General features: G+C 46.3%; 1 protein-coding gene across 2 annotated transcripts in view; it reads right to left on the bottom strand.

Moving 5' to 3' along the window:
• HECTD4 (HECT domain E3 ubiquitin protein ligase 4) overlaps positions 1-24,879 on the bottom strand; it is a 2,430,065-nt gene that overhangs the window by 1,942,558 nt on the left and 462,628 nt on the right. For both annotated transcript variants that reach the window (XM_085634374.1, XM_085634373.1), the window contains exons 25-26: positions 18,948-19,052; positions 1,958-2,121 (exon numbers count right to left, since the gene is read on the bottom strand). In XM_085634374.1, coding sequence (XP_085490500.1) covers positions 1,958-2,121; positions 18,948-19,052 — 269 coding nt within the window. The remainder of the gene's footprint in view (positions 1-1,957; positions 2,122-18,947; positions 19,053-24,879) is intronic.

The raw sequence follows: 24,879 nt of genomic DNA on the forward strand, positions 1-24,879 counted from the left end.
TCAGGCGATTTCTTTGTCTTTTTCTAGTGCCAGGCCAACACAAATGTTGACAAACTCATGTACTTCTGTAACATACCCTACCTAGCTAGTGCACAATATTCTTGCAGATAACATTTTCATGAAAACTCAATAGGATTAACTGGCCCTTAATTTTACTTTCCCATCATCTGCCGTTCAGCTATCCCCATCTGCTTTTATTATCATTCTTCTACCTGGAATATAACTCCAAGTTTTCTGGTTAGCTGATCATAGCATTCGTATGAAGAAGGTTGCCTACTACCTCGGAACAATCCTCCTTAGCTGGTGATATTCTAAACTGTGTGATCTGTCAAGAGGGGGTGCTGAAAATTTCTGCTTTAGCTTTCTGTCCCAACTTAGGACTGTAGCCTCATGTGGAAGTGCATTATGCTGGAACATTAGTGGTGCTTCTAGAATGATTAGTTCAGGCTGAGTTGCTGCAGGTGCCATGACCTCTCTCCAATATGGCTGCCATCATGGCACACATCCGCACAAAGTCAGCCAACTGCGGACTCATTATCACATTCACCACTCACTCATCAGCAGAACCACACAAACTCACCCAACCAACAAAGAAGAATCTATCTTTCACTTATAAAATAGTCAGATCAATTAGATTTGTAAATTATTATCTCATTTGGACACAAGACGAACTGAGTTATCATTTTCCATCCCTGGTAACTGCTAGAGTTCTTTAGCGTGCCAACAAAGTGGGGGCATATTGGAGGAAACTGGCAGGTAGTTGTAAGACAGGACTCAAATCTGTGTTTGGAAACTGAAGTTTGGCAAACTTAAATATAAAGAGATAAGGTGTGGAAAAAACTGCATATTGCACAGGTGCACTTGAGGTACCATTTAAGGTCTTCATGTTGTACATCATTCTGTGTACACTGATCTTTAGGCACCAGTGCAAGTACCAGGGTGGAGATCAACCAACCTGCTGGTGACAGTGATACGGATTAGAGTCATCTTTTTCAACAATTTATTTATGTGGATGTAAGGCATTTTTCCTTCAAAAGATCTGGCTGTATGAATCGAAGTAAGAGTGAACTTGTGCTTGTTGGATCGCGGCTGTATGGATGGGTGAAAGAACAAGTCTGTAGCCTGTATGAATTGGATCTGTTCACATCTGACTGACAAAAATCTATGTATGAGTTGAAGTCCCACTGCAATGAACAATGCATGTGTCGATGCCTTACGCAATGAGTAATGCGGATAAGTAGACAATGTGCTTTTATGGGTTTTGGACCTAGGAGTGAAGAGGGGTTGGTTACGTGTGCAAGGATGAAGGTATCTATGTGTAGGATGAAGTTTGTATTGCTGTCTTGTACTGCAGGTCTTCTGATGCTCAGCACAGCTTGCGGACAGTGAGACATCACATTTATGCTATTAAGAGAGGAGCTACTGCATGAAAAGTAAAGGAGTATTCACTTACAACAGTACTTCCTTTACAGCTCTAGTCAGTGACATCCATTGTGGACACCACAACTAGCAGATTGTAAAGCCCATGACGTATAATGCATTTTTGAAGGATGTAACAACTGAGAGACGAAACACTTCACTGTTGGACAAAATGGGGTGGGTAATAAGTCAATGTTCCGCTGAGGAATGCATACATGAATCATATAGCAAATGTCTGAACGCTCCTTAGTTATGTATCACCTAAGAATATGAGAAAACTGATCATGGTATGCTAAAACACCAATTGAACATCCCGATATTGTGTGTGTATGCCCACTGTTTTCTTTCAACTAATTATAGCTGAACACTATTACAGAATATGCACAGAGTAAACACAGAAAGAAAATTATTACATCAGAGCTTTGAATTATCAGGTATGCATCCACGGTTTATATAACAAAACAATGAAAGGCAGATGCACCATTATTTGGCACAATAAAACACATTTGCATAACAAACGCAGAATGTGTGTGTTTACCGCTGTAGAAGTTTTGATCGTAAAAGGTCCTGACACGTTTCTTCTTCTTTGGTGATTTCTGGTCCACTGTACAATATCCTGAGCATGGAACAAGCTAGCACTGATAGACCTAATGCCAGGTCTACTAAAAATGGCAATCCTCCAGACACATCTTCAGAAGATTCCTAAGAAGTGGAAAGTAATAAGTGTTCATTCAAGCATGCACCGTAATAACTATCAAGTCGTAGACTTAACAACTATTTTGAAAATACAAGTAGTAATTGTAAACAGTTCATATTAGATGGTCATGTGTGGCTGCAATTCAGATTTGTGAAATAAGGACACCAATACTAACAGCATCTTTTTTAAAATGAGTGTTGTATTGAATTGAAAGTACAGAAAAATGAAAGCAGTTGGTGCTATTAACTCAAACGTATATCAGATCCTCTACAGCTTTCTTCCTCAAATTATGTGGTCCAGTGGTTCTTAACATGTGGTCCGGGACCCCTGGGGGTCCGCAAACCCTATGCAGGGGACCTGTGACTGCTAAGAAAATTAAATAATAGTAAGAGCTCAACAAAGTGTATATAAACAAATGAGTAAAATGTAAAATAATTTTTTTTAAACTTTATGTAAATGTGAAGGACTTTAAATCTGAAGGCTTAAAATTAAATTAGTATCCTCAGATTGATTTGTGGGAGCAGTGCAAGGGAATCAAACAATGCGTAGTATGGACAATGAGTGCTTCAATTGAATGAAAGAAAAAAAAAACACCAAACTTCCTATCAAAATTTAAATTTAGATTTGTTTATATTTACTTGCAAATTAAATAGAATGTTTTATCTTTTGTGTATTTGTATGATGATTGCCTGTTTCTGTATTTGTTGTGTATGGTTTTGTAGTTCAGATTATCAAAAATGCCTAGGCTGAGTTCCCTGGCTACCTGTAATGACTCAGCCGGGGTCCCTGGATTCCAACAATGATTCAGTGGGGGTCCCAGTGTATCAGTAATGATTAAAGGGGGCGGGAGGGGGTCAGAAGACAAAAGGTTAAGAACCACTGATGTAGTCAGTGACCACTCCGGTAGTTTTCTCTAATTCTGTATTTTAGGATCTCCCAATTGTGGGATGAACAGAGGCAGCACATGCAACTATCTGCTCTTTTGTTGATCCATGTAATGTAGGAGGCTTAGAGGAACATGTCTTGTTATAAATACATTTCCACTAATGAGATTAGAGTATATTATTTACATATGATACCACAGGGGTATCGCAGACTGGATCTCATTAACGTTTTCAGGAGATGAATCCCTTCATGATGACTGCAAGCATCTTTTTAAACTCAAAGTTTCCTAAAACTAGAATGGATTTCACTAGCTGCATTTAACTTTCAGGCCCATGGCACATGTAGTGCAATTTACTAGGGACTTATAAGTAAATTAAATATGCCAATTGGCTAGGAGTCAATATTACCATGTTTAGAGGAGAGAGCACATACACTTTAGCACTGAACAGCAGGAGCAAAGTGCTCAAAGTCCTTGTCAGGTCCTAGCAGACGGTAATGCACTGACTGCTCATCGAAGGGTAAACCAGGAAGTAACCCGACCCTTCTGGACTACAGTTCCCGGCATGCATAGCGCGAGTCACGCCCCACGTGACTCGGACGCTATGCTGAAAACTAGATATAACTCGAGCAGGAAGATCGGGCACTGCCGATTATTCTTTACGGATAGCCGTTCCTGTGATTTTCTGTATTTCAGGAACCTTGGGCGTGAGTGTGAATTGCACCGTTTGGGATTGCCGTTAGTACGTTCCTGGTGGTCTGTGTTCTTGGACGACGCGCCGCGCTCGCTCCTCTGGTGGCAAGACAGCTCCTTAGCGGTCTCTTGCAGAGGAACGTGCTAACACCCCTTGGTGATTTATTATTTCCCCACGCTCCTCTGTTGGAAGAGACAGAGTGTTATTCCACTGTCTCATTGCAGAGGAGGGCTAGGTGAAATTCCTTGAGCATTGTATATCGCAACTCCCTGTTGGAGAGACCCGCTTTTCCGCTGGGGTCTTATGCAGGGAGTCGGTACCCTTCTTCCTCGACAGGACAAGGAGGTTCCCGGTAAGAAGGAACTATGTTAAACTGAAGAGCTGCTCAGAACAGTATTTTCATTGTCAATGTGTGAACTACCTTGGTATTACAAAAGCGGGTTGCTGCTGACCCTTTGCTCCTCATTTGGTGATAATATTGGTAGGACATTATTGGTTGGCATAACATGAGAGACCCTCCTCAGGAAATTACATTTCCAAGCGGTTTGCTTCTGAGTAACTGAAGACTGTGGATATTTATGCAGTTTGGTCTGTGTCTTGAGAACAGTATAATTAATCTCTTTGGAGTCTCGTGGTCCCTGTAAACGCCAATTCTGCCTCGTTTTCAGCAATGTACAAGTGATGATTGTACCTCTGCTGTTCATTATTTCTTCACATTCGATTGTTCGTTATATTTCAGTTCCTAGGAGAGAGAGAGACTTATGAGGGTGTGCAGGAAGCTGCTGCATTGCATATTATACAGATCCACATGTACCCTTGTGTAGGTGGAGGGAATTCTTCTCTTGTTTACTGTAGGGGGAACTGTTACGTTTTCATGGTGTGTGCTCTCTTCCTACTAGTTCTATGTTGGAGGTTTGCAATCATACTCTTCTCTATTCTGGTATCGCTCCTTCACTCTGTTTATTTTCAGGTAGTGTGTTTAACCATTGCAGTTGCTCATACGATATGCCTTATCTGATTGTGTTGTTTGAACAGACAGCTGAGTATTGACGATGTGTTTGTGTCCTCCCCAGGTCTCCTTCCATGCTGTCCCTACCCTTTCCTTCCCTCGCTTGACTATCTCACCAGTCCGTGTATATATGTATTCCGGACTTGGGGCAGTCGAGAGGTGGACCCCTTTGAGCATCAGCACAACCCAGAGGATTCTGGAAGGTGGAACCTGACAGTCCTAAAGCCAACAAAAACAAATTCAGCAAAAAGGGGAGGAGGATGGCTAAAAGTTTGAGGGTGACTGGAAAAAGGGCCATTTCCAACAATTTGCAACTGCAAAATGGCCTTTTTCTATGTACCAAATCCAAACTGTGATTTAGTAACTTGTTATCAAATCGGAAATTGGGTATGCAATTGCATACCAAAACAATCATTTGAAGGGGCGTGTTTAGTGCGTTCCTTCTAAATAGTGATTCGGAATGAGCTGTATTCATGTTTTGCGACCACATTTTGGCTGCAAAACATTAATATTTTTACCAGCTACTGAAAGGTAGTGGTAAACCATTTGCAAACGGGAAGTGGTTTATTTGAAAGCAATCACAGACCTCAGCAGGCCACCATCCATGTGATGGCAGAGAATCATAGTGGGTCACAATTTGCAACCTATCTCAACAATATTCAGGAGGTAGATCGAATTACGACCTACTACGATTCAGTATTTTTCAAAACTACCTAATAAGTAAATAGGTCTGTTCTCCAAATACCGCATTGTTTGCAAAAATACTGGTCACAAATTGCAACCGCCATTTTGCAACCAGTGCTGAGTACATATGGCCCAGTTTCTGTATGGTTTAAATGTTTATTAATTTTTAAGAGTGCAAGGATAACAATAGCCGCCACCTACATAAACTGGCTGGTGGGGATCAGTAAAGAATATTCAACTCAATCAAAGGGGGAAAGGACAGAAAGCAGGAAAAAAGGATAAGCTCAGGTGTTTTAGGAGTAGGCTGTGTCTCAGTAATGTGCATTATGCCCACAGTTGGTGTATTCTATTGTGTGTGGGCGTGATCTTCTGTGGAGGGAGGTGCTTTGGTGAGCCGGAGGACCCACAGTTATCTCGGGCATGTGATCTCCGTGAATTCCGTGGATAAAAATTCTATGGTGGTGCCCCAGGTTTTGTCAAATTTGGGGAGTGTGTCTGTAAGGCTCGCCGTAATCTTTTCCATGGCCAGCATCTCCCAAACTTTATGTAACCAATCCAGTTGGGTCGGCCCCTTTGTTCCCCATTTAGACAATATCAGCTTAGCGGCACCCAGCGCTAAAGTAATCGCTCTCCCACAACAAGATTTGAGAGGGTATACAAGAGTGTTGGGGAGTCCTAATAATGTGTAGCTGGGAAATCTGGGTATGTCCGTGTGGTAGATGGTGTCTATGACCCGCAGGACTGAGTCCCAATAGGTTTGTATCCTCGGACAATGCCAGAGGATGTGTGAGGGTGCCAGACATTCCGCAACAGCGCCAGCAGAAACCACCCCCCCCCCCCCCCCACCATTTCCACCGTGCAACCCTAGCGGGGTGTAGTACCAGTAATGCGCTATTTTTAGGAACATTTCCTTACCCGCCGTACTGCAAGAGGAGGCCCTGACCCTTTGGATGATATCATGCCACTCTCTAGGGGAGACTTTGCGCTCAAGTTCAGACTCCCACCAGCGCTGCGTGGGGGATTTAGTGTTATGCTTAGGCGCGTTTTAAAAGGTATATATGTCTCATAGCAGGCGATTATCCAAAGTCTGAGTTATGTGCTGTAGGGAAGTGGGTTTCTGTTGCAGTAACCCCCCCCCCCCCCACTTTTTGCCTGATAACTGATACACTTTTCCTTGGTGTGCATTGGGCTCCTGCCAATCAGGTGCCCAGGGCCTGTGTTCCTTCCCTAAAAACTGCTTAACAGCCAACACCCAATTGGCATCTCTGGTCACATGTCAGACCCTGGTAAATGGTACCCTAGGTACCCAGGGCCTTGTGACCAGAGAAGGCTCCTAAGGGCTGCAGCACTTATTGTGCCACTCTTAGAGGCCCTGTACCCTGACACACACACACTGCCTTTGCAGGCTGAGTGTCTGGGTGCAGAACAAAACAGAGAGTCGACATGGCACACATCTCTGTGTGCCATGCCCACAACACACACTGCCCTGGCATACATCAGCCACCCCTCTAGCTGGGTGCCCTATGCCAGTGGTGTGGGTACAGGTGCATGAGCCCTGTGCCCCTACAGTACCCAGTTCCATTCCTGGGTACTGTAAGTGGAGTGCTGCCATTTAAGAGTATATGGTGCTGGGAGATCGTCAACACGAACTCCACAGCACCATGATGGCTACACTGAAGACTGAGAAGTTTGGCATCAAACTTCCCAGCACATTAAACCCGCACTGATGCCAGTGTGAGATATAACGTATAATGCACGACAGAGGGCATCTTAGAGAAGCCCCCTGAACCTAACCTACAATCCACGTCTTGTCTGAGGGGCTGCCTAGACTGCCACACAGCAGACATGTTGCAGGGCCCCTGGGTAGAGAGCTATCCGCTCTCCTGGGCCTGCAACAATGCACATCCTGGGCAAGGTGCTAGGTCTCCTCCCCCAGGATGGGCAGGGGAAGCTTCAAATGCATGCCGCTTTTGTGAGCTTCTCCAGGCCACTTGATGTACTCAGCAACTGGCCCCTACCGGTTCTGACCCCCACTCTGGCGGGAAGACTGTCCGGAAACCCAAAGGAAGGAAAGGGGGTGTGCCAGCCTCTGCCAAGCACACCCCTCAGGTGGGGGAGGCGAGGTGAAGCACATCTCCGAGCTCTCGCCATCTTGAAGATGGGAAGCCCTGCCCAATCAGGACTAGGCTGCTGCCCCCCTCCCACAGAGTGGCAGTATAGGGGGTGTACCCACCCCAGGGAAGGGACTCATTGGTCCCTGCCCTTTACCTACTTGTAACGCTCCTAAATTTAGTATCTAGGGGCACCCTGAACCTTCCTTCCTCAGAACCAGATTCCGAAACAAGAAAGAAGAACAAGGAACAAGAAGACCTGCCGTGCAGCTGCTAACAAGAGGAAGACACCAACTGATTTGGCCCCAGCCCCACCGGCCTGTCGACCCTCGAACCTGCTCCTGCTAAACCCCAGCATCTCCAGTGGTCAGCAACCTCAAAAACCCCGGAGGACCAGGCTGCCTTGTGACTCTGACTACCTGGGACTCCCACGAGCAGTGGTACTGCTCAAAGCAAGTAACTGACCCCTGGCATCAGACAGGAACCGCGAACCCTGCACACTCTGCACCCGCCAAGCCTGGCCTGTGCCAGAGTGGACAAAGACCTCGAGGACATCCCCCCGGCGACTGTGACCCCGAATCCAGCACCCAAGGACCCACCTCGACGCTCCTGACGACATCTGCAGCCTCAGAACCTGGGACCCCCGCAACCAGCAGAGGGTAAGAGTTCCAGACGCCAAAGGGCACCCCTTCACCCGGCGCCCTGCGGCCCCCTGTGCCCAACTCCTGGGTGCCTACCTATCCTCCAACTACCCAACTTACCTTTCGAAGTGGTGGCCGCACCTGAAGAATCTTCATCCTCGAGCTTGCAACCTTTGTTCGTTCTTGAGCTTCTCCATTGCAATCCATTCAGCGCCCGACGGCCAAAAGCACCCTGCACCCAGCTGCCCGAGTGCCCCTGGCGGTGCAACCTCTACTCTAATCTACTTTGCCCTGAGCCCAGCTCCCACAGCCGCGTGGCCTGCTAGCCAGCAACCACCAACCAAAGCGCCCCTGCCTCCCATAGGATAAAATTGGGCCTAACTCACTCTTCACCCGGCTGCTCCTGTGCCGCTGAGGGTGTAACAACTGTACTTACCTGACCCTGGGAGACCCCTGAGTCTATGCCCAGAACCTTAACTCTGCCAGTCGAGTACTTACCCAAAAGCCGATAACTCACTTTTCTTCCATAGGGTAACATTGACTGGTTTCACTTGGAAATTCTTCTAAGTGTCGAGTTTTGAAACTTTAAAATATTCATCTAAAATCAGCCGAATTACGAAAACAAATTTACTCACCTGTTATCAGGAGAGATCCCAGTGCTGGATCTTGGTGCCCAGCACTGACCCTGAAAAGTAATTACAACCGTACATACCTTTAACTTGATTTTCCTCCGTAGGATAACATTGCGTGGTTTTCTTTTATCTTTTGTCAACTTTTAAAATACAATAATATTCCTTAAAAATCACAACTGTAACCAAAACATTTTTACTTAACTGTTAACAGGAGATGTCCAAGGACTGAATCTATGATCCAGTCCTGTGGTAAGAAAAGTAATCCAAAAAGTAATCAATTGCATTTAACTAGAAATTACCATTGAGCTCAATGTATAATTGTGTTTGAAATTGTGTTGCCTATTGCAACAACTGTAACATTGCATTCAAAAGTCTATTGCCTATTGAAAAGTATTTATCTAAAGCATCTCATCCTGAGAAAGTATATTTTGATACCTATTTTTGGTTCTAAAATAAAACAAGCATATATTTTTATATACAAACCATTGGCCTAGAGTTCAGTTCTTGAGTCTGTGAGACCATTTGCTGACTGAGTGTGTACAACGAATGCTTTACACTGTCCTCTGATACTGCCTTACTGCTCGACCAAGCTTCCACTTTAGAGAGTAAGGTTATATCTAACTTTAGCCTCTGTCTAACCTCTGGGGACTGTGGACTCTGTGCACACTGTACCTATTTGGGAACAGTATATACAGAGCCACTTTCTTACATGTATCATAGCTCAAACTTTGTGATGGGACGGCTAGCATGGGGGTACACCTGTACTTGAGTCACCCTGTGGCGCAGGGCAAGATATTGCCAATACGCATCCTTAGGGACTCCAAAGTCTGAAATAAGACGGGAAAATTCCATGACTCCATGACTCCCTTTTCATCAAAAAGGTCTCCAATTCTTTTGCAGTTGGCACCTTGCCATTTAAGGTAGCTGTTAAAGGAAGTACGGGTTGCCTATAAATGGAGTCAGTGGCGACATGGAAGTGGACAGGCCACAAGATTCTTGCTTCCTGTCCCACACCCCAAGAGTGGCCCTCAGAACCGGAGAGTAATAGGCCCCTGACCGGGCGATGTCGTTTATGGACCCAAGGTACCTTCCAGATATGCATGTCCACGATCAAGTGTTAATAAAACACCGGTGTTTCTCTGACTCCAATTTATACCACTCAATCATGTATCGTAGTTGTGCTGCCTGGAAGTATTGCTCCAAGTGCGGAACACCAAGCCCCTCATCCTCCTGATTCTGATAGGAGTGAGGCTCAATGGTTAGAGCGGCAGACCCTGAAGCAGAGTTCTGGCCAGGGACCAGGGTTCGATTCCCGCCTCGGCGGGGCTCGGGCTCAATTTCCTCGGACCTGTCTATTCTCGCCTCGGTGCCTATTCTATCATGGGCCCCACGCTGCAACTCTGGGCAATAGCTTGCTTAGCCTCCACACCGGCCCCAACAGCGCTAAGGATGCCTGGCTTCACCCTGGGGGTGCCCAGGAGTGGACACTTCACAGGGAAAGCCAGGAGGGGTTCCACAGCGGTATGAGTATCAGCGCCAGGAAACCGCTAAGGCGACACCACAAGGTGGCCGTCTGGTGACAGTGCGCTCTATAAGTACCTTGACATTTGACATTTACATAGGCCTGGTGTCATGCCATATGTGCTCTCTTCCATCCCCATATAAAGCGCCAGATAAGATGCTTCAGCTGTTCCACTAGCTGGGGCGGGGACCAAAGCAGGAGCATCTGCATGCAGAATATGTGGCAAAAGGTTCATTTTAATGGCCGCCAGTCTACCCAGCCATTACATTGTGTGCTTCTTCCAGTTCAAGAGCCCCCCCGGATCTCAGCTAAAAGGGTCGAGTAGTTCACCTGGGTTGTCTTATCGAGCATGGGGAATATCCGCAGCCCCAAGTATGGGACGCCTTCGGAGGCCCACGTAAATGGGAACTGCGTCGCTAACTGCTGATGTTCAGCTTTAGGAAGGGTTAAGCTAAGAGCTTGTGTTTTCTGGATGTTGACCTTAAAGCCCGAGGCCTGGCTGAAGGTCTCAATTTCACCCAGCAGGGGAGGCATGGAGGTTCACGGCTGCGTGAGGAAGAGCACAACTTCGTCCGCATAGAGCAAAACTTTGTGCTCCCTGTCTCCCATCCTGATCGGTAGCAGCGATGTCGCAGTCTGATCGGAGGATCTCACCCTGGGAGTTTTTGATCCCTACAATGTGACGCGCATTTGTCTGAACGTGAAGCACGTTAACCAAAAGTTTTACAGCTTTTTGCGCCCCACGTAATAGCGCTGCTTGATGTGCAAGAGAGAATATTCCGCTCTGTCAAAGTCCAAGGACCCCAGTTGCTGCCGTGCGGCATTAAGTCGTCGTCTAATTTGGACCGCACCCGTACAGCGGTGCCCTCCTTCCAGGTCCCTGATCTGCGACTCCAGGTGCTCCTGTTTATCCCTTCTATCTTTATTCATGCCCACGGCTATAGCTATAGCTAGAAAGCGCCCCCTATGACGGCCTTCAGTGCGTCCCACAACATGGAAACTGGAGTTGACCCATCGTCATTGATCTTTAAATACGTCTGTATCGCTGCCCGTATGTCTTTAATGTTTGGGTCATATGTGACCAGTTTGTGATTTAATCTCCACGATATCTGATGTGGGGGTCCCCCGGTGAGGCACAGTTCGAGGGAGATTGGCGAGTGGTCTGAGAGAGCCGCCGTCCCTATTGTGATCTCTTGTGTGTTTCTCGTGACTCGCAGGCATGTCAAAACAGGTCTACACAGGTCTACGCACACATAGGTTTGATGGGCTGCCGAAAAGAATGTGTACTCCCTGGCATTAGGAAAGCGGTGTCTCCAAGCGTCTGTCAGTCCCACCTCCCCCAAATTCTGTAGCATAGAGTCCGAAAGTGACCCAGTGTCCCATTTGTTGCGCAGACCTGTCTATTTGTGAATCTGGTACTATATTAAAATCCCCCCCTAATATTAGGTCCTCATCTGGGGATTCAAGGATGGTGTTCAGTGTGTCTCTAAGGAATGTTTCTTGATGCTCGTTTGGACCGTAGATAGATGCAATTGTGTATGTGTGATTCCCTACTGCTATCCACAACGCTAACATCCTGACCGGAGTCTCTGCATGTATGCTCAGCACTATACCCGGAAAGTGTGTTGCTACGAGGACGGCCACCCCCACCCTTTTCCCTGCCGTGGATGGAAAATATTGCCCATCTAGATCGGAGGCGTTTCCACTCAGTACGTGGTAGATGAGTCTTTTACAATAGACAAATATCACATTTGACATCTCTCAGCATGGCAAGAAGCGCGTGCCTTTTAACAGGTGAATTAAGGCCCCTGACATTAAAGATCAATATCAGAACCTTAAGTGTTGTCATGGGGAAGGTTTTAAGGGGGTACAATGGGGCCCGTTACTCGTGCTCTCTCGGTGGGCTTGCTATCTCCTCCCCATCCCACATCCACTCAGGAAGGCGGTGAGCAGCTGCGTCCCGATGGCGGAAGTCCTCTCCAACCCCCGCCCGCTGCTAGGAAGGTGGCAATGCGCCCAACCCGTCGCCATCACCCCACAAGGAGACCTAAACACACATGTCTTGTCTGATTACGTCTCCGACTTGCATAACTAAGATCCTATCCCTATAACTAAGATCCTGGCTGTCATAGCATAATAATGAATTCTTAGCCATAGGCTTCCTTTATAGTTTATATAGAGTCAATTGATACTCGCTGTTTGAGGCGACCGACGCGTTTTTAGACATGGTGGGACTAGTAGTTTGGTACCTCCCCAGATGGTTCTGATGACATATCAAGACTCACTAGGGGTATTTTTTCTTTTTATTTATATTGGTTTTACAATTTGGGTTATCACAGAATGCTCAAACCTAAAACTAGACTTGCTTTTAACATTTTTTGACAAGTTATTAGAAAGAAGGGAATAGGACCATCAATGAATATGAAAACAGTCTGGTAATCGATGATTACATCTGAATGGGCGAGCTAAACCCTCTTGACATCGCCCTTTTGCTGTTCTGTCCATAGTTCAACATCTACATGCCAATTAATCCGTTGATAGAACCTCTAGAACATTACAAGTTACTTGTTAAGAGGAATTATGAATTCATAGAAAAAGAACGAGTTAATTACAATATATGGCACTTATTCCTTTTATATATAATTGAGTAGTCCGTTTGAGGACTTAAACATACTGAACACTACAACTTCCATGATTCTCAGCAGGCCTAAGGTTGACGTCATTAATGTGAGACACAACACACGCGTGTCAACAGACACTCGCTGTTTGAGGCGAACAACGTTATTTAAACATGGCGAAATTAACAGTTTCGGCACCTCCCCTGTAGGCTCTGATGACAGCTTAGAGGTACCGACGGATAGGTAAGCGCCCAGCTGAACGTTTGGTTTACTACGCTTGTTGTCTTTTCACCTGCGGGTATAATATACGAACGGATGCGATTTGAGGATTTGACTCAATATATTAGCATGTGAGAACATGATACCAGTAATACCAGTAGGCTGACGCGTGTTACACTGAAAAATATTGGTATCTTTCAATAAATCGACCTGTAGTACGCCGCTTTGAGCACATGACAATAGCAGGCTCATGCTGGTTCCACTGATGACTACAGCAGTTTTACGATAGTTACCCTGACGATGGTTATATTTTTCAGTATACTAAATTGTTGATTTATTTCGCTAATTGCGATTATGAAGACATCTGTGTTGCAATTATTCTATGCGGCACTCATGAACTCATATAAATCAAAATAACGCTAAGTGGCATCTGCTTTCTTAGGACTACCGCCAAAACTAATAGGCATTGCAATAGGGGCACTTACACACTTTTTTACTGATTCCTCACTAGCAGACATCGTTATTAGAACCATGGTGTCAGACTAATCATGAACATGTTGTTAAATGACATAATGGCTTATAACAGGCCATACACTATATAAAGCGTATGGAACTCTGTAGTTATACATATTGCTTTATTTTTATAGAGTCGAAGCACATGTTCAACATCGTTTGTGCATACTTGGCATTTATTTTTTCATAACCTGTATTTCATCAAGTAGCATTCATTTCACACAATATAGAGATGGACAAATAGGCCACAAGAGAAGTAGGGAACCATAATGAATGTGGTATTTTTTCCACTTTCTCTTATAGAGCGGTGCCTCCCTTTTATCCTGAGCTGCAGCCAGGTGAGGTCTTCTCCTCTAGCATTTCGGGTAAGACTATTAAGCTTATTTACTATTTAGTACAATAGATGACAATTATGGTGTCACTATAGCGCAATTAATTTGTTTGGAATTATGGGATTCTCTGTCACATGTAAATATTAAGCACACGTTTTTACTCTATTACAGATGCCATCTGCATCATGAGGTTTTGCAGAGGAAGTAGAGCATACTCCTGAACACAGGTTATTCGGTTGTATCGGTTCCAACCGTTTTATTGTATTTTTTGCTTCTCTTTCACACTTGCAGGTGCATATGATTAGTGGTCCTGAAGAAGGCAAGGAAAAAATGGTTTCCACAAATGCTGAAACTTGTTGACCCGTTTTATACACTAGACAGTTATTCTTTAAAAACTGTTGTTTGCACTGTTTTTAAGTTGGACTATGAGAGACATGATTAAAGGCTTGGTCTCTCTTAGCTCAATTTTAAATCACTTTTTCACACTTGTTTGCACTGCATTTTTTCCACACCTACCATTCATTCACTTCTGGATGTCTATTTAGTAGGACAACTGAGTTTTGTACTGATAACCCCTTGTAAAAACATGCTTGGGCTCCACATTCCTTCTGAAAGGGTTGTAGCCCTTAGTGTCACCATTGTGACAACAAGAGGAGACCCAGATGATGAACCTTGTCACCACTGGTGAGTGATGGGAATCCGTCTTATAAATAAGATTTTTCTTATTTAGGTTTGTATCGTGGCAGGTGTGTGTTTCAGATCTCTCATTATCTAAACGACATAACATAGACCCCGTACTGTAGCCAAACCTTCAGTTGGCATGCGGGCAGGTTCCAAAGCTTTCGGTTGCTCTTGTGGAGGGGGCGCGTCCGCGTTCCCCTCCGCTTGGTGGCAGCCAAGCCGTCCCACCGCACGCGCCTGGCCTCACCTTGAAGGGACTGGCGTGTCGCAGACCGGCCCTCGTATCGCTTGTCGGGGCCTGCTCTCATCAGGGCCCGCAGGGAGATCCAGATAGTCAATTCTGTCTCCGGTGGCTCCGAGCCGCCTCCAGTCCCATCTCCCCTCACTCGAGTCCACGGCGTCTCGCTCTCTAGCCCAGATACTGGTCCATCAACCGAATCGGCCACAAGACGCCTCCAGCAGCTTCTGCCCACAACTGTGCCTCACGCCTGGTCACTCTCTTTGCAGGCCAGCCGCCGGTCTCCTCCACAGTTGCGGACAGCAGCCATAAGAGCTACCAGAGTCTCCAATCTGCACAGCGGGGCTCCTGCCCGATATCGGGCCCCTCGCTCACCTCGCCTGCTGAGGGTTCCCTCTGACCACTCATTCCCATCACAACTGCCACAAGTGATCCAGGTCACTGGCTCCCCTTCTGTAGTGTGTGGGTCCTAGATTGGTGAAATGGATGCTTTTATCGGCTGTGGCTAGCGGAGCTCCGAAGGTTCGTTGTTACTCCGCCGCCATCTTGGCAACGGCAGGGCCCAGTTTCTTTAGAACAGGGGTACTCATAGTACAGCCCGTGGGCCGCCAGCGGCCCGGCAAGCCTTCCCTGGCGGCCCGCGGAGCCTGCAGACATCGTACCGGTGTTTTTTGTCTTTCTTTTTAAAAAGTGTCACCAAACACCGCCGTTGCAGCAGCCCGGACTCCGAGAGGGGGCCGGCAATTCCAGCGATAGTTAGAGTGGAGCTGTGGGGGCGCTGAGAGGTGAAATACAACAAAGGCTTGTTAGCAAGTGAATGATCTTTTAAAGACCTGTGAAGTACTGGGGGCGGCTGTGTGTGTGCCTGGGCTGCCACACAGGTGTGGGGGGTATGCACTGCCAGCAACCTGCCAGGCCAGTGAGTGTCATTTCAAATGTCCGATCCAGCAGCAGCACACTTCCAAGGCCCATCCATACATGACAGTAACCCAATTCAAGGCCTCTTTCTCCCGATTTTTTTAAAGAATCTCCCACTTTGCTCTTCTGATATGTTGGCATGTATGCAATATATATATATATTTTTCACAAGTTGCAAGTGTTTGTGATGCAGCTTCAGGTATAGGCACTAGGTGTAGTTTTTTTGGGGGGGGCGGGAGGGGGAGAGTTTTATATAGCACGCAGGGAACTCGACCTGACGGTATTGAAGTGCTTTACATGAGCACCAGCTGCGTTACAGATTAACACTTGCATTTTGTTAGTCACGGGGAGATTAGGTGATTTGCCCAGAATCACAGGATGCAGAGCGTCCCTGCCGTGTAAGATTACCGTTTCACGACGTTTCTCACCCAGCATACAGTTAATATCAAATTCTTATGACATTAAACACTGTACTTTTGTTGTATTGATAGAAAAACAGCTTTTTTCAAATGTACCAACCAAATGTACGCCCTCTTCGGTTTAACAGGTTCTCACTGTGAGGAACATATTAAGTCAACGGCGCGTTAATATGTGTTAAATATACCTGAGATTTGTAATTGGTGGAACAACTTTTCGTGTTCGCTTCACGTTCGACAGATAGAGACACAGACAGAGGCAGACACAGACAGACAGAGGCAGACACAGACAGACAGAGGCAGACACAGACAGACAGAGGCAGACACAGACAGACAGAGGCAGGGACAGACAGACAGAGGCAGGGACAGACAGACAGAGGCAGGGACAGACAGACAGAGGCAGGGACAGACAGACAGACAGAGGCAGGGACAGACAGACAGAGGCAGAGACAGACAGACAGAGGCAGAGACAGACAGACAGAGGCAGGGACAGACAGACAGAGGCAGGGACAGACAGACAGAGGCAGGGACAGACAGACAGAGGCAGGGACAGACAGACAGAGGCAGGGACAGACAGACAGAGGCAGGGACAGACAGACAGAGGCAGGGACAGACAGACAGAGGCAGGGACAGACAGACAGAGGCAGGGACAGACAGACAGAGGCAGGGACAGACAGACAGAGGCAGGGACAGACAGACAGAGGCAGGGACAGACAGAGGAAGGGACAGACAGAGGAAGGGACAGACAGAGGCAGGGACAGACAGAGGCAGGGACAGGCAGAGGCAGGGACAGGCAGAGGCAGGGACAGGCAGAGGCAGGGACAGGCAGGGACAGGGACAGGCAGGGACAGACAGAGGCAGGGACAGACAGGGAGAGAGAGGGAGAGAGAGAACGCGAGAGAGAGAGCGAGAACGAGACAGAGAGAACGAGAGAGAGAGAGAGAGAGAGAGAGAGAGAGAGATGTGCATGCTGGGTCTGGTGGCTCAGTGGACGAAGGCATCCGCTGCAGGGGCCTGTGTTCAAGCTCATGGTCAAAGTTTTTTTTCTTCTAGCCCCGCCCCCTCCCCCACTGACCCCGCCCCCGCCGGTGCGGCCCTCGGCCACAAACCACACTCTAAATTTGGCCCCTGAGAGAAAGTTTGTGAGTACCCCTGCTTTAGAAGGTCAGTTTTCAAAATATTGTTGACGATAATCTGCAGTAGGAACTATATCATTATTCTGTTTCTCATTCTCCGGCAGTTTCGCCAGTAAGACAATGCAGTAACGCCTTAGCCAAGAAGGCATGATAGCAACTTTGAATGCAGGTTATCGCAGTCACTGATAATGGCTTTGTGCCAATGTTGGCATTTCCAGGCAGACCAATATACAGGCATGAGCCCTTGAAGGAGGTGCACAAAAGAATTATGCATCCATGAAGTGCCTCTACTGGTCTAGTTAAGGGCTAGCACTTGAACCAGAGTTGGTGTGCCGGTTCAGTCTGGTCATCTGCCCTTCGGCAATGCACCAGGATTGCGGAAGCAGCATTATGGAGTTTAGGAGTGCATTGGACTTTGGGACTAAGACAAAGGCACCAATTAAATAAATAGAAGGGTTATGTAGGCCAGGACTGGTAAGGCAAATAAACATTCATCAGAAAGAAGTTAAGTTTCAGAATGACTGAAGGGTCAGAGAGGCAAGCAGAGATGGAAAAGAGGCATGATTTGATAGAGATGGACAGAACCAAGTGTGATCTGCCAAGTTGTAAGGCAGGTCTTTGCCTTGTGAAAAATTGATTAAGATGGTAAAACATGAGGGCTGACATGCATAGACCCGACTCAGCACGATCTGCTGTGTTGGAGATGTATTTAACATAAAAGCAAATTCAAAACATAGATAACATCTAGCACAGGAGAGGAAGCTTCCTGCAATTGAAAACTGGAACTTTTCAACACCTGTTTGAGGTGAGAGGATGCTATTGTACATATTGTGGACTTACCTACAATTTTTACATATTAAAAACCTGAATAATACGAACCACCAAAAGCTTTTTGGCATTGCTAAATACTAGACTCCCAAAGCCCCTGTACATACACCACTGACTGAATGACTCCTGCAGGCAGTAAAGCAGGAAATAGCTAAATAGACATTCCTACAGATAATGGGTCAGGTTTGGAACTTGGCTATGAAAAATCATATTTAGAAGATGAAGTTAAAAAACATGATGCCTTCAAAGGTTCTTGGCTCCCTGGTGGCTAAATACTTAGTGAGGGAATTCATAGAAATCACCAGAGATATTTAAGCACTATAAGGATAATATAAGGGTAATGGAGTTCGAAGAGTCCCAGAATGGGTCTGGTCCCTCATAGCAAACAAAAACGAATGAAAACAACATGAAATCAGTAGGCCCTGGAATCTTTGGGGAGAAACACATATTTAACGCTCATTTTTTCCTTTTCTAAATAAGGGTGGTCTCAAGGGAACGTGTGGCGCATTTTACTAAACACAAAATAAGTAAATAAAAAGAAACAAAGTGTGCAAACTGAGAAAGCACCATACAGTCAAACAACCCCAATACTTAAAAAATAATATTCATTCTTGTCCCTGTCCAATTCATAATTTTCGATGGCTTGGCTAACAAATAAATATACTGCCAAGCAAACACTACACATTTGGTTAAGGATTGACATGGCACACAGAGTCAAGGAATTGTCAAGCAGGAACAATAAGCAAGTATATTTACCTGAGCTCTAACCGTGCAAGAAAATCCCCACATAGCTTTGTCTGGAGTGTTATGTTCACGACCACTTCTCATTTCAAAAGAGAAAGTTACTGTATCTCCTTCCACCTTTACAACGGAGAAGAAAAGCTGTTTAAGAGCATGTTAAAAATCAGATACTTACATGTAGAATTGGCTCTCTTTTTCAAAACAAGTCTTTTGTGGTATACATATAAAATCTGAGTTAAACAGAGCCAACAAGGTACACTTGCTGCAACCTAATTTAGGTGCTACACTGCTGGCCTATATGTAACGTGGCATGCTCTTAAATTAACAATAAGAATGCATGTCTACTCTTTAAGCACTATATGAGAAGCTGAAATCCAGAAACAGTTATTATAATGCTTATGTATATTAATGACAACAGACTTGCACTCAGTCAATGTTGGCAATTCTCTTTAGAGTTTCCATTAAATGAATGTGTTGTTTCCATAGCAATCCCTCATGTGGAGAATAAGTTATCAAAGTCTGGGCACCAGGATATCCTCCTGGCTTTATTACAGGCAAATGGGTAAAGTGACCATCTGCTCAGTTAACGTTGGTGTTGAGTTTCAATGGTGTAAGCCACAAAAACTACACGACCTGGGTCAGTATTGCAGTACAATATAACATTGGTTGTGGTCGCAATTTTTCAAAAACCAAAATTAGAACGGTGCAATCCACACTATACAGTTGTTAGATGCCTTAATCAAATTTAATAGTATCTAAAAAAATGGCATTCAAATGCGATTCAGATTCAAAGCATTTCATATATGGCAACACAGTTGCTCCAATACGTTGCGATGCAAAAATATTTACAGTGCTCTTAGTGATTTAAGAAAGAGGGAAGAGAGGTGGGTAGCAGGTGGTGGATTAGTGAGTGAGGGACAAGGAAAGGATGTTGTGACATATATCATTTGTACATAGTATAGGACCTTTCCGGCCTAGCATAGGTCAATTGTTCCTGGATCAACACATAGCTCTAATGAACATAGGTATTTTTTAATTTTGTTATTTTAGAGTTTGTGTAGAAGTTTGGGCTGTCTACGTTTCGACCCCTGTGGTGGAGGGCAAGTTAATCCTCACGGCGGGGTCTTCATCAGGAACAATTGACCTATGCTAGGCCGGAAAGGTCCTATACTATGTACAAATGATGTATATATGCGACAAAGGGTGGATGAGATACTTAGAAAGTTGGGTCCTGATGTTATCTGTGAAAAGGTAACACATATTCCATGGAGAACAGGAGAGCTGATGATAAGGGGGTATACTCTGCTAGCACTCTACGATGAGGGGGTGGCTATATTGGCTAAAAGTCATATTGGGCCTGCTAAACGTAAGTTAGTGGATAAGTGGGGAATGTGGGCGATTGTAGAGTGTCATGCTATAGGGATTAGGTTTACTATCTGTTCAATCTATGCTTCCAATCAGGATGATCCAAAAGTATTCGAAGATCCAAAAATTGAATTAGAGGCTTGGCCTACCCTGTTGCTAGTTTGTGGGGGATTCAAACCTACATCTAGATGTAGGAAGGAAACAAACAACCAAATATCACGGGAAAAAGACCCATGTAGGGCTTTGGTGTCCTTAATGGACAATCATGGATTGGTTGATATCCTGGAAAATAAGAAGACGCTGGACCCTGGCTACACTCATTTTTGATGTTCACACAGAAAGTATGTCCATTAGATTCTTTTTTGGCCTTTGCCAGATTAGTGGGTAAGGTTGACATTAGGAAACTACCAATGCTTTTCTCTGATCATAACCCACTTATCCTGGGATTTTCAGGGCTGGAAGGGTTCAAGCCTCAGGCTAAGTGGACTTTTGTCAGAATATTGCTTTTAAATATCCAATACGTTGATTATATGAGGAAATGGGTAAGGGAGTATTTTGATCTGAACAGATATAGCACTTCACGTGGGATGGTCTGGGATGCTTTTAAAGCAGAGGTGACACCATCAGTTTTGTTGCACAAAAGAGGAAGTAACAAGAGGATGAGATCAGGGGGCTATATGGAAAACAGACTGGAACAGAGTCACACTGAGGGGATCATACAGGGGCAAGATGTTACACAAACCCAACAAGAAATAACAGTGGTAAAAGCCATGATTAACAGCTACCATACTAAGGTGGCGGTAGAAACGTTTCAATCACATAATAATGAGAGAGATGAATTTTGGGAGACAGTTGGAAGACTTTTAGCCCTACGTGCTAGGAAAAGGGAAGTTAATAGAAATATTGAGAGCATTCAAAGGAACGATAGGTAATTCGACACAAATCTTATAGACATTGTCAAAATATTTGAAAACTACTATAGGGTTTTATAGTGCGAAGATACTCCGCAAACTAGTTCGCTGGCAGAAGAGATTTTTGCTAGAAGAAGGGAGGGGTCAGACAGATCCAGATCTAAATGGGGAGCTAGACGCAAATATCCCTTAAGAAGTCGTCGCTGATGCGCTAAATTTACTGGCCTCAGGGAAGGTGGCAGGCTTAGACAGAATCCTCATTGAGTGCTACAAAGTGTATCTAGAACTAGAACCATTTTTACTGGACATGCTTTTAGGGGTGCAGCGGGATAGGGTACCTCCTCAGTCTTGGCAGGGCAAAGACATTGTGATCGTCCTGAAAAAGATTAGCCTCCAGACAACCGGGGCTCTTATAGACCCATCACCTTGATTGACTTCGATGCCAAACTATACTCCAAAATCCTTGTGGTCTGCCTGATCATGCCATGGTAACACAGGTTTATTCCTGGCAGATGAACAACACACCATGTCAGACATACCATCACCGTATTCAATATCACAGAAGTAACAGGTGACCAAGTGACTATGATCCTCCGTGATGAGGAGAAAGCATTTGACATTGTGTCATGGAAATATCTTTGGGATGTTTTGAAATTTAAGGGGTTTGGCACACGACTGATCAAGGCAATAAGGGCTATATATTGTACTCCTTTTGCCAAACTTCAAATTATGGGCCAAGAATCCATGAGAGAAGCTATTACTAGAGGAACAAGACAGGGTTGCCCCTGTTCCCCAGTTTTGTTTACTCTCTATGCACAAGTTACTTACCTTCGGTAACGATATATCTGTAAGAAATGTAAATGTAAATGTTGTAGACTTGTAAAGCGCACAGCTACCCCAGCAACGGGGCGTCCCGGCGCTGTAGACCGCTGGGGAACCCGTCCTGGCTATCCCTGTGAGATGGTCCCTTTCTGGGTATCTCCAAGGTTATACCAGGCATCCCCGGCGTCTGTGGGGGGCCGTTGTAGAGATGAGGCAAGCTTAATGCCCAGAGTTGCCGAGTGTGTTCCTGGTTAGAGTAGGTACCGAGGCGAGAATTATCGAGTCCGTTTTGACCCTGGTCCACGACCCTGCCGCGTCGGGAATTGAACCCTGGTCCCTGGCCGATTCTCTGCTTACGGGTCTGCCGCCTCTAACTAGTGAGCCACACCTCTCCACTGAAACATTAGTAGTGATAGATTCCTTACCTTAGAATTACCCCCAGGCATCAGACTGGATCCAGAAAGGTTTCGTCAGCAGTACCCCTGCGCGTTGGTAGGCGTCGTGCAGCTCCACGTGCGTCGTTGGCGCCGGGATGACGTCACTGGAGCTACTTAGATGCGCTCACATGCGCTGACGTCAGTTCTGTACACGACTTTCCGCACCAGGAAAGCAGAGACATGCAAGAAACTGACCACTGGCGCCATGAAACTAGGGCCCTAAAAGGGATGACCTTAACCCTAGAAATCAGTTCGCAGAACGGGGAGGATGGGTGGGGCGGTAAGGAATCTATCACTACTAATGTTTCTTACAGATATATCATTACCGAAGGTATGTAACTTGTGCATCTGAAAGAAACACGTAGTGATAAGATTCCTTACCTTAGAATAGATACCCCAGTAATACCAACCCTGGTGGTGGGTCTGCGAACCAAGATCACACCAGAAAGTCCTGGAGAACAGAACGGCCCAAGAAGTCGTCTCTCCGGACTTGGCTGTCCAGGCAGTAGTGCTTGGTAAACATGTGCAGCGAGACACATGTAGCTGCCTGACAGATGTCATGCAAGGGAAATCCCCGTCCTAAAGCAGTAGTGGCTGTCTTCACCCTGGTAGAATGGGCGCAAAGCCCCACCGGAGGCTCTTTTTTAGCCAAAGAATAACAAGCCTTTATGCTCAGGACGACCCCACACCCTCCCCCCCCCCCCCCCCCCCCCCCACGAGAGATGGTCCCACTTGTGCACGGCCCGACTTTCTTGGTGCCCACGTAGCCAACAAAGAGCTGGTCATTCACCCGGAACTGTTTTGTGTGGTTTAGGTAGAATGAGTGCGCACATTTTGGGTCCATGCGGTGGAGCCTCTCTTCCTCTTTTGAGGGATGCGGAGGCGGAAAAAAGGTGGGCAAAGTGATGGTCTGCCGGATGTGAAAGGCAGTGACAACCTTCGGCAGAAAAGATGGATCAGTCCTTAGAATCATTTTGTCCGGATGGACAGAGAGAAAAGGAGGTTTAGAAGAAAGTGCCTAGAGCTCACTCACTCTTCTGGCAGAGGTGATGGCCACCAGGAAAGCTGTCTTTAAAGTGAGAAGACGAAGAGGACAGTTGTGAAGTGGCTCAAAGGGAGCACACATCAGATATGTCAGAACAAGGTTCTGAGGCATTATGAAAGGAACAGGAGGGAAAAGATGAGTAATGCCTTTTAAGAATCGATTTACAACAGGGGACTTGAAAAGGGAAGGCTGATCTGGAAGTTGTAAAAAGGCTGAAATGGCCGAGAAATAGCCCTTGATAGTGCCCAGAGCAGAGTCCTGCTGAGCCAAAGAAAGAAGGAATAGAAGGACCTCTGAAAGAGGGGCAGAAAGGGGATCCACAGCTTTTGCTGTGCACCATGCCACAAACTTATTCCACCTGCAGGCGTATACAGTCTTAGTGGAGGGACGCCTGGCTACCAAGATTACATCACAAACTTCGGAAGGCAGGTTAAAAGACATCAACTGCCGCCTCTCAATCTCCATGCAAGGAGGTGGAGGCTCGACAGGTTCGGGTGGAAGACCGTTCCCAGTTGCTGCGACAGAAGATCCTCCCGAAGAGGCAGTCGGATCGGGGGATCGATAGCCATGCTGAGTAGCTCGGGAGCCACAAGAATGACTTAGGCTCGGTCGCGCTTGATCTTCTTCAGCACTCTGGGCAGAAGTGGTATAGGCGGAAAGGCATATAGTAGAACGCAACTCCACTCGCGACGAAAAGCGTCGCCTAGCGAGTGCCGCCTTGGAAATTCCCAACTCGCAGAACTGATGACATTGCGCGTTCTTTTCGGTGGCACATGCATCTAACCAAGGCTCTCCCCACTGCTGAAAGAGACTTTGCGCCACATTCAAGTGCAGACGCCATTCTTGATCCATCATGCACTGGAGGCTGAGTTTGTCCGCCCTGGCGTTCAGAGAACCTGCCAGGTGTTGAACCACCAGGAAAACGTCCTGATGTGCCAGCTATGTCCAGAGACGCAGAGCCTCCTGACATAGGGTCCACGACCCCACCCCAACCTGTTTGTCGCAGTACCACATGGCGGTGGTGTTGTCCGTGAACACCTGCACTACTCTCCCCTTGACAGAAGGAAGGAATGCCTTCAGTGAAAGTCGGATCGCCCGAAGCTCCAGAAGGTTGATATGGAGCCGGGACCCTGCCGGAGAGCAGAGTCCTCTGATCTCCGCCTCTCCCATGTAGCTGCCCCATCCCAGGAGGGACGCGTCCGTCACCACTGTGTGTTCCGGTTGGGAGAGGGATCTGCCATTGACACAATCGCGATTCGTGAGCCACCACTGCAATTGACGTGCAGTGCCCTCCGAGATCTGGACGTGATCAGACAGGTTGCCCTGATGCTGTGCCCACTGGAACTTCAGGTCCCGCTGCAGAGCCC

This window comes from Triturus cristatus, chromosome 11 (assembly GCF_964204655.1).
Source record: "Triturus cristatus chromosome 11, aTriCri1.1, whole genome shotgun sequence".
NCBI classification, from domain to species: domain Eukaryota; kingdom Metazoa; phylum Chordata; class Amphibia; order Caudata; family Salamandridae; genus Triturus; species Triturus cristatus.